We start from the raw sequence: 9,535 nt of genomic DNA, 5'->3' as shown, positions 1-9,535 counted from the left end.
CCCAGACGGCGTCCAGCATGCACCAAGCTGCGTTCCGATACCTCTGGCCCGTGATCCGCGCCTGCGTCTGGTTCAACGTCTGGCGAGTCCGGAACGATCGCGTCTTCCGCGCCGACCTACCGCTGCCAAGTCCATGGACGATTGCCGTCAAGGCGGCACGTGTCGCTCAACTGCACTTGCACCACAGCCTCGTACAAGAGCCCGCGCAGCCTGCTCTTCGTCGTCTTCTCCAGCTCCTCGCCCAACATGAGTGGCCGCGACGTCACCTCGTTCCGCGGATTGCGCTCCTGCCTCCGCCTGCCTAAATCAAGTCCCTCAACCGAGTACACACAACGAAGAAAGTCCGACAATTTTATTTAGCATAGTTTTATCTATTGTAATAGACGACCCACTTCAACAACAACAACGACAGCAATACCTGGAATCGGTCATTTTTGCCTGATTTGACTACTTACCGGCAGCTCTACAACCCCGACGCATCACTACAGATTTGAAGTCGGTACATACGAGGAAAGGGACCTCGTCTTCTACCAGCTTTGCTAGATCTTGTTTCGATGTTGCTGGACAGCGTCGTCGGTGGCGCCCACTCATCGCATGGTCACTGACACACGGGGTGGCCACGTTGTCGAGATCCTATTGTAGCCACATCACACTACAGTATACGTGCGCGTTGGCTGCGTAATGGTGTTCTGCCAGGCCCTCCGAGGACTCTATCTGATCCGCGTGCTCGCCCTGCTCCTATTTTCACTCGCGATTACGAACCGTCTGGACTGGGTTTGCTAGTACTTGCACTGGATGTTCGGTCCTTTGCTCGTGCTTTTCAGCAGGCAAATATAAGCACGGATGGGGGGTGGATGCTCAGCATCCACCCAGAAGCCTTCAAGCAGAGCATCCGATGCTCTGCTTGAAGGCTTCTCCTAAATGCTCACATCGGTACTGTGACTAGACGGATGGTGTGTGCGTCGACAGTTTTCGTGACGAGTGACTTCGTTGCGCCATTGGCGGGAAACTGTGGCTCTTCAGGATCGCCATGCAGCGTATCTTGAAAGATCGCTACAAACCCAATCTTTATCCGGATCCGGATTAAGGCGCTGCGACTGTGACGCTACATGTCGAGCGAACGAGTTCTTTTCAAGCAGTACAGGCGGCTTCTGAACGAAGGCTGCGTGCACTTGGCGACGTTGACAACGCGAGAACGAGTAGAAGGAGGAAGTAGAGCGCGCGCCGTCCGTAGCCATTCCTGCCAACACGACGACACGACGCAAAGCCAAGCCCTGCGCCTCGAGAGCATCCGCCCGATTCGAGTCGAAAGGGTGTTTGATGCTTCAACGGCGTCACAGATCTAGTGGACTTGTACCGATTCTGTGCTGCCAGCAGCCTTGCTATCGGATTCTTTGATTTGTAGCATCGTGTGGTTACCGTGGGTGTGTGCCACTTGCTCGAGAGCTGCGTCAGTAGATATCTTCAAGCTTGAGCGATGGCACATAGACGAGTGTTGTTGAGGCTCAGGACTGACGCGAGGTGGTTGTATTTCGGTGCCCAGCATCCATACTAGTCGTACAACTACCTTCGATGCATTCTGCGATGACGCAGTGGGACGCGCTCGTACCGTAGTAGATGAAGTGCTATCGACGAAATGCCAGTTACACGGCCAGTTACCGGTTCAGCGACCCATGTCAGAGCGAGTCACGTTGATACCAGGGCGAGTCACGACGTCGATACCGTAGGCGAGCTATATGCTCTCGTTGCCGACCCTCCTACCCTCAAAGACGATAACAATACAAACAAGGTCATACTAGTGCTGCGGGTGATTGATTGCAAACGGTCAAACCGATGGGGATTTCTTTTGGATAGGCCGCAGCTGCGACTCGTCCCGCACATAAATGGCCGTCGTTCCTACGTTACCAACATAGAATTGAAGCCTCGCACTGGTAGCGTCCTTTTGCCATCTCTGCTGTGCATGTACGCCTTCGAACCGCCTGACTCCTGACGCCAGGACTTCCTCTTCTTCTGGCGACGACGTTCCCGTTCCATGATTCGTGCCGTGTCAATTGAGCCATATGATTGGATACCATCTGATAGGGCTCGGTCTTCCAAGCCCAAATCTGTCCGCGCCCGACAAGTGCTGCGGCTCCACTGGCGACGAAGGACCGTGCAGCCGTTACGAGCCATCGCTGATTACTATAATCCTACGATGCAGTGCTTGGAGGTGTCGGGTGCTGCACGCAGACAGGCAGACAGTGCAACGTGAACGCATCTTGTATGTTGTGCTGGTTGTGCGTCTTTTGCGGCTATGGGATGGGATGGGGGATGTGTTGGGCTCCGTACCTTGCTTCCTCGACGCATGAGGGCGCGCAGACAGGCATTTTCTTTTGTATGTTTTCACGCCCCATATGTAGTCGGCTCGCGAAGCAGGCTACGAATCCTCCTTGGTGCAGACCAGAAGCGTTCTCGGACGAGCTTACCGAGCCGGTGGCAGTGCCGCGCTGAGACCGGTCACGGGTTTAAGCGCGGTTGTGGCCAGTCGGCGAACCCAGTGGACACATTTTGATGCAAACTCGAGTCGTTTGAAAAGACGCTTCTGTTGTTCGGTTGTTCGACGTTCCAAGTGGAGGCGCGATCAGCTTCTTTTGTTCGGTCGTTCAAAGGCTCGCTTTGTCAATGTCGTCATTCAAGATGTCAACGGGCCGCAACGGCCTCTTTGATGTCGCAAGACGAGGAAGGAAGGGGAGTTGACGACACCGTGGTCGTTCTGCTCGGATCGATCACGTGCGCCCAAGGGACACGAGATAAGTAGCCACATCTCTCGTCCCAAAGCACGTTCATAGCACGTTCATCGTGCAATTCAGAAAGGGAAAGGCGGTGATTTAACTTATTAAGGATACTCGGCAGCAAGCGGCGCGATAACTACACACTACACTACAGATGGGTCTACTACTACGGGCGGCTTGTAAGAGCTTATGGGCTCAGAAGAAACGCGAGCGACATTTTGGACACGACCGGCGACGCTTTGGCTTGTTTGAGGAGACGCAGCTCGCGCCGGCGCTGGTTGATCTTCTCGCGGTGCGCGGCAAGGTACTCCTTCTTGCGCGCGAGGACCTTCTCGCGGTGGTGGACATAATACTGCTTGGCCTGCGCGAGCTCGCGCTCCTTGTGGCGCTGGCGGTACTCCTTGTTGAGCGCGAGCACGTTGTCCTTGTGCGACTCGTAGTAGCGCCGGGCTTGGAGGAGCTCGGCCTCGCGGTGGCGCGCATAGTACTCCTTCTGGCGCGCAAGGACCTTTTGGCGGTTCTTCTCATAGTACTTGCGGTCAGCCGCGGCTCGGTTGCGCTTGCGGGTCTCAGAGGTCATGGTTGTTTTGGGTTTTGGGGTCGCGGGTGAAAACTGAAGTGAGACGCCGACGGTGTCAAGACCGTAGCAGTTGCGTCCAGAAGTTTGCCCGGCAACGAAGGGTTGGATCAAGCCCTATGGCCAGCGCGCGTACTTCCTACAATGTACACGGTACCCATCCCTCGGCCATCGTGTTTTTATGCCCGTGTCACTTGTGGTTTGTATGATGAATTGAGCGTTTCAAAAAAAGACGATCCACGCAGGCTGCAAGCAGATGGTTTCGGCCCCGCGACGTCGACGCCATTGGCGGCAAGGGGCTTATGAAATGTAAAGTTGCACACGCCATTACGATAGAGGCGCTTCGACGAGAGCGATCGAAGGGCTAGAACGCCGTAGGAACAGCATCGAGAGAAGCGCTGGACGCACGACGAAGGGCATGGCCGGCCTAATTTTTCAAGCACTCGAAAAATCCTGGGCCGTGTCACATGGGACAAAGCGACTTGACCCGTGTGTCAAGAGAACGAAGAAACAAAGATCCAAGTGACGCGTGATACACCCTACGGTATGACCAGAGAGGGGGACTTGGACCAAACTTCAGGATGTAGCCATTGACTGACTGAAGCGACACGTGCTGCATGTAAAATAGGTGTCTGCGCCACAGCCGAGATGGCAGGCGACACGGAATGCATCGAAGGCTGCGATGGGAGCCGCGTTGTCGTTGGCGCCTTCTCGATCAACCTCCGCATCGTCGTATTGCAGGCTGTTTTTCCCAAGTTCAAATATCGAGGCCCGAACAGCAAGCAGTAGCAACGCGGGCCAAGCAGAGGATGGGCCGATCCGTGCCGGAAACTTCAGGTTTCAAGCAGCTGAGTGCGACACGAAGAAAGATCCTTCCACTTTCCGGCGCGATTTGGGCACAGGTACCTTGGATTGGCCGCTACACAAGCGTGCAGAAGTTGAAGCGAACATGCCACATCATCCGTGGCCAGCGAAAGCGCGGCAACAAGAAAACGGAAGGGGGCCTACCACGCACGCAAATGATCCCACGCTCAAGTAGCTCGAGCCGCCAGAGACCGTTTCCTTGGCGCCAGAAGAAGCGTGTGCCGACACCGCGTCGTCGTCGTGTTGTCCCAACTTCCAGCTTGTGCGATCCGATCACGAGACAGCGTGCGCAGATGCCAACGATGTCCATGGGTGGTGCACGCAGCCGTGACCTGATACGGTCGAAAATTTAGCCGGGAAGCCACACTAGAAGCCGTCGAGGGCATCTGAGCCGCCGCGCGCGAGTGGGGCACTTTTTCGAACGAGGTAGCTGCCGCGGGTACTCGGTGTGCGGCGGCTGGGAGTGGTAGCTGCGACGCTCCGTCGCGCACAACTGCGCCAACTCAGACGAGGATCGCGGTGAAACGTGGCACCTTGGCGACTTTGCACTTTGTATGCAGTCTTGCTGTTGGACGCGGTGTCCATCCGCCCACGTCGAGAGTACCCTGTACTCGAAGAAACAACAAGCAACGAGTAGCATCCACAAGCTTCTTTCGAAACAAATCGTTCTTCGTCGTTGTCGATACGGTATTCGTATCGACTAGAGCTCGTCGATCGGCTGGAGGTTCTGGAGCATGCGGCGCGTGTAGTAATTTTCTGTAATCTCGACCGCTGTGAGCCCGTCTGCTGTCTTCAAGTCGCGGGGCACGCCAGCCTCGAGGAAGACACGGACCGTCTCGGTGTGGCGACGCTGGCCGCCCCACGCCGCGCGATGGAACGGCGCAAAGCCGTCCTTGTGCAGCTCGGTCGGGCTCAAGCCGTGTTCCAAGAGCAGCTTGGCGACCGCCGGGCGGCCTTGGTACGCGGCGCCGTGCATCGGCGTGTACCCATCCTTCTCGCCCTTCATGATATCAATGCCCGGGTACGTCAAGAGAAGCTTGACGACATCGACCGAGCCAAAGAGGCACGCGCGCATGAGGCACGTCTGCCCGCCCTCGGGCCCGACTTCGTTGAGAACTTCCGGGTTCGTCTTGAGGAGCCCGGCGACGACTTCGACCTTGTTGCTAGCGCACGCTGCGTGGAACTCGGGGTGCTGGCCAAGGACGGCGGCCGTTGCCCACGTCGCGAGCGCAAGGTAGAAGCGGAGGAGGACCATCGCTGCCTGGTTTTTCGCCCCCCAATGTTGTGTGAGAGACCGCAGGCGGGACATGCGTATCCGGACGACAGCCCATCATCCGGATAGAAGGACGCCACACCACATTCGGGTTGGGAGCGCATCCCGACGCTGTAGAAACGTGCTGGGTGCGCTCATGCGCGTCAGTCATATCTGTGCTGGACGTACGACTGCCGTCAGTGCAGGCGCACTTGGAGGGCCAGGAAGAGGCGGAAGCCGCTTCAACGACTCGATAGCCGTGAGAGGTGGGAGGCCGGAGTAAACGGTGCCACGCTGTTGGAAAATGCGTGACGATCTCGTCCGACGCGTCGATGAACAAGACGAGCAGTCGCTCTTCCTAGCGCGCGGTTGGGAATCAGGTGCACGGCAGGAGGTCGTCACGACCGAGTTGGATCGGTTCACGATGTCCATGGCTTGTGTCGTTGGATGGTGGATACAAAGGACCGGGCGACACACCAACGAACCAACGGACAAGACACCAAACTTGGCGCGAGACGCAAGGAGCTCGCGCCACGTACATGTCCATAGCTATAAATGTACGATTTAGGAATGCTGGAGGATACATTTAGCTATCGAGAGGCGACGGGAAAGAATAGCAGCCTATCATTGGCAGCCAATACGGTGCTCGGAGGCCAAAAGGCAAAGGGAAAAAGATCCAACAACATCGGACGATGCGGACGACCTTGATGCTTGTCGCCGCTGTCGCATGCGCGGTCCAAGGAGCGCGGCTGCGCAGCCCGTCGATGGGTTCGGCGCTCATGCTCGTGTCGAGTGATGAGGCGTCCGCGGCTCCGGCGGGTCGCGCCAAGGCGCCGGCCGCCATCAACCTCTTTGAGCCAACGAACGAGTGGAAGACGATCGAGGAAGGCCAGCAGTTACCTGGGGTGCATTCGCGCTTCGTCAATGCGCATGACAGTGATGCATTGTGTCTGCGTAGGGCTTGTGGATTCGAATCAACTTGGCCACGGGTCTCAAAGAAGCCCGACTGCTTGAGTAGTGGGCCACCGAATCCTTGCAAGGATCGAAGCACGGGTTGGGTACTGTAATGCGCGGAATTGCATCACACTGTCCGTGGTCGTTATGACAGTCGTGCTAATATATTGGCTGCGAGACCATACGATATGACACACTTGGCATGCGAAACCCTCGTACGTCCCCGAATGAGAGAGCATCTTCATACTGTGGAAGGCCGCTCTCTCTGGTATAGATCACGATTCAAACTGCGATGCAGCTATTGCACCAAAAAATGTGGTAACCCACGAAAGATGAAAGAAGAAGGGGCGACAGCGTCTGCGAAGAAGAAGAGTCTCAAATGTGAACTCATTCTCCCACAGCGCGCGACATTGGGCGCGATTATTGGGTGCACCGACGAGAGGTTGGGGCGCACTGGATTCGTTCCTACCAATACGTAATTCTTTGGGCCTTGACGCACCGCCCTTCAACATGCAAGGAGAAAACTCTGTCGACGGATGGGATCTCGGTACCAAGATGCCACACATTACGTTGAATACTAGCATATTAGTTTACGGTTTATATGATGGTAATGAGAGTCTACACTCTTGTGTCGTTGGCTCCGTGGTAGTCGGTCGTTGCCGCTTGGTTCTCTTGGACATCGACGGTTGGCACCGACTTGGCCGCGGCGCGCGCTCGGAGGCCTGCGTACGTGAACAGAATGAGCGCAACCCAGACGCAGCCAAAGCCTGCGGCCTTGGTGATCGAGAAATCTTCATCGTAAATGAGCGCGCCAACAATGGTCTGGATGGACGGGCCAATGAACTGGACGATGCCCAAAATCGTCAGCGGAATCGTTTGGAGCGCTGTCGTAAAGCAGAGTTGCGGCAAGATCGTTGCGAGGCCGCAGCCGACCATGAGCCAATTGAGCTTGGCGCCCGAGTGACCGAAGGCGCCGGACCCTTCCTCATTGAGGACGATGAGGATGATGATGCACGGCACCGAGAGAAGCATGAGCTCGATCGAGACGCCTTGAAGGCCGTTGAGTGGTGCCTTCTTTTGGACGAGGCCATAGACGCCAAAGACGGCGGCGAGCGAGAACGAGATCCAAGGGAATTTACCGTATCCAATGGTGACAATGAGGACGCCGACGGCAGCAATGCCAACTGCGACCCACTGCAGCACTGGAAGCCGCTCCTTGAGGAAAATGACGCCGAGCACGACGCTAAAGAGCGGGTTGATGAAATACCCGAGGCTCATTTGGAGGATCTGGCCCGAGTTGACGGCGTAGAGCGAGAGGAAAAAGTTGGCGCCGAGGAGGAGCGCCGAGATCGAGTAGATTTTGTACGTCTTGAGCGTGCACGCGGCGGTAAGCCACGCGCGGAACTGCCCCGTGGCGATGAGGAAGAGCACGAGCACCGGAAACGACCACACGACGCGGTGCAAGACAAGCTGGTACGAGTCGATCGCGAGGAGCTGCTTCCAGTAGATGGGCTGGAAGCCCCAGAGGAGGTACGCCAAGACGGCAAAGCCGACGCCAGTCCGCACGTCACTCATGTTGCACGAGTCGAATTGTGGGCGTGGACCTGTGGTGCCGGTAGAAAGGCAGGCGCGACATGAACTTCACCCGGTTCCCGCGGATAATTTTGAAGCATGCAACGGTTTTTCGAAAAAGCGAGTTTGTTTCATGTGCGTTCACTAGGTTAAAAAGCCTCAAGTGGACTTTAACGTCCATGCGCCACTTTAACGCTCTGCCACGTGGCAGCCGGGGAGCGTTTTGACGCGTCATATGGATCGCCGCGTCCCGACCATTAGCACTTTAGGTCGACGATTAAAATGCATATTGTGGTATACTATTTAAACGGCATACAATATTCTTAGTAGAATACATTATAAATGTGCATATTTAATCGTTATTATATCACTAACATAGGTAGCTGCGACGCTTTGTCCCACGGAGTGCCACCTCTGCCACCTCGGAAATGGGCCACGTCATGGCCGTCGATTTCTGCTTGGAGTTCCCATGCCATCCAGCGGCTCCCAGCGGCTTCGAGAAACCAAGACAGCTACATTTCCAGCATTTCTTCGATCGGTTGGTTTCAGCTTCACTGGTGCTCCTGGAGATGTCGCTCCCAACGGCCTTGCGGCGTGTCTCGACGTCGTCTCGGGATGGAACCGCGTTTGACGCAAAAAAACATCCCTCGACCGCTGGATATACACGTAGTAGACCTCTCGGTGGACGAAACTAAGTTCTTAGCGGCCGGACCTCTCTGTGCATGCAAGGATGCAATAGATGCCCGTCTCGATTGCTGTCTAATCGACTCTGAACCGATAGTGTCTTCTCATCGAGGTCGGTTGTAACTACCGGTGCACCGGTTTCCCACGGCGCTCCACAGCACCCGGATGGCGCCACTACCACGCATGTGCGATGATGACACAGCCTTTCTCGATTGAGTCATCGCAGCGGTATGCGGCAATGGCTGCCACCACATACTCTTCACGTTATCCACAACGCGTGGACGCAGGGGTTCCAGGATGAACCCGTCGCACCCAGGATATGCACCTGCGTGCGACACGGTTGCGCGATCTTGAACCGCATCCCAAGCATCGACTCGATACATGATTTGTACAAGACTATCTTTCTATTGACTCGACATAATAAACTAATAACTGTCGACACGCTTAGACGCGGGCGTCGACGATACCGCGGTACTCGGCCTTGGAGTTGTTGTCGGAGCTCGTGGCGTCTTCGCTGCTGTCGCTGACCTTGGCGTCGTCGACGATCGGCTCGGGCGCCTTGGCACGGAGCCCGTCAACCGTGAAAATGACGAGCGAGATCCACACGCAGATAAAGCCGGCGAGCTTCATCGAGCCAAAGTCTTCGTCGTACATGAAGACGCCGACAAGCGTCTGGATCGTGGGGCCGACAAACTGGACGATGCCGAGGAGCGACAGCGTAATGTACTTGAGGCACGACACAAAGGCAATTTGCGGCAGAATCGTCGCCGCGCCACAGCCAAAGATAAGCCAGTTCGTCGACGCGTCCGAGTGGCCAAACACCCCCGTGCCGCGGCCTTCCAGCACGAGAAGCGCGATCAA

The 9,535-nt window shown here is 56.2% G+C and overlaps 5 protein-coding genes across 5 annotated transcripts in view; 1 reads left to right on the top strand and 4 right to left on the bottom strand.

The window, feature by feature from the left end:
* Nucleotides 1-2,940: 2,940 nt before the first annotated feature.
* On the bottom strand, nucleotides 2,941-3,351 carry SPRG_14690 (hypothetical protein; the record flags this gene model as incomplete). The annotated part of the gene is made up of 1 exon (XM_012354096.1): nucleotides 2,941-3,351. The coding sequence occupies one exon, from the start codon at nucleotides 3,349-3,351 to the stop codon at nucleotides 2,959-2,961; it is 393 nt and encodes a 130-aa protein (XP_012209486.1). The 3' UTR covers nucleotides 2,941-2,958.
* Nucleotides 3,352-4,912: 1,561 nt separating this feature from the next.
* Nucleotides 4,913-5,491, bottom strand: SPRG_14689 (hypothetical protein; the record flags this gene model as incomplete). The annotated part of the gene is made up of 1 exon (XM_012354095.1): nucleotides 4,913-5,491. Exon 1 carries the CDS (start codon nucleotides 5,465-5,467, stop codon nucleotides 4,913-4,915), a length of 555 nt encoding a protein of 184 aa, XP_012209485.1. The 5' UTR covers nucleotides 5,468-5,491.
* Nucleotides 5,492-6,156: 665 nt separating this feature from the next.
* SPRG_14688 (hypothetical protein) lies at nucleotides 6,157-6,605 on the top strand (the record flags this gene model as incomplete). Its single annotated transcript, XM_012354094.1, has 2 exons — nucleotides 6,157-6,369; nucleotides 6,423-6,605. The coding sequence occupies 2 exons, from the start codon at nucleotides 6,157-6,159 to the stop codon at nucleotides 6,480-6,482; spliced, it is 273 nt and encodes a 90-aa protein (XP_012209484.1). The 3' UTR covers nucleotides 6,483-6,605.
* A 392-nt stretch (nucleotides 6,606-6,997) lies between these two features.
* Nucleotides 6,998-8,076, bottom strand: SPRG_14687 (hypothetical protein). The gene has a single exon (XM_012354093.1). It carries the CDS (start codon nucleotides 7,991-7,993, stop codon nucleotides 7,037-7,039), a length of 957 nt encoding a protein of 318 aa, XP_012209483.1. The 5' UTR covers nucleotides 7,994-8,076; the 3' UTR covers nucleotides 6,998-7,036.
* Nucleotides 8,077-9,118: 1,042 nt separating this feature from the next.
* Nucleotides 9,119-9,535, bottom strand: part of SPRG_21450 (hypothetical protein) — a gene marked incomplete at both ends in the record, with an annotated part of 2,053 nt that continues 1,636 nt past the window's right edge. Inside the window, one exon of the mRNA XM_012354097.1 lies at nucleotides 9,119-9,510. Within this exon, the coding sequence (XP_012209487.1) occupies nucleotides 9,119-9,510 (392 nt within the window). The remainder of the gene's footprint in view (nucleotides 9,511-9,535) is intronic.

The sequence above is a fragment of the Saprolegnia parasitica genome (genome assembly GCF_000151545.1).
Source record: "Saprolegnia parasitica CBS 223.65 unplaced genomic scaffold supercont2.145, whole genome shotgun sequence".
Taxonomy (NCBI): Eukaryota; Oomycota; class Saprolegniomycetes; order Saprolegniales; family Saprolegniaceae; genus Saprolegnia; species Saprolegnia parasitica.
The sequence above is the reverse complement of the archived record's forward strand: the minus strand, read 5'-3'. Positions and strand labels throughout refer to the sequence as shown.

Coding starts and splice junctions, on each gene's coding strand:
- SPRG_14687 (XM_012354093.1), bottom strand. CDS start 7,993: ATGAGTGACGTGCGGACTGGCGTCGGCTTTGCCGTCTTGGCGTACCTC.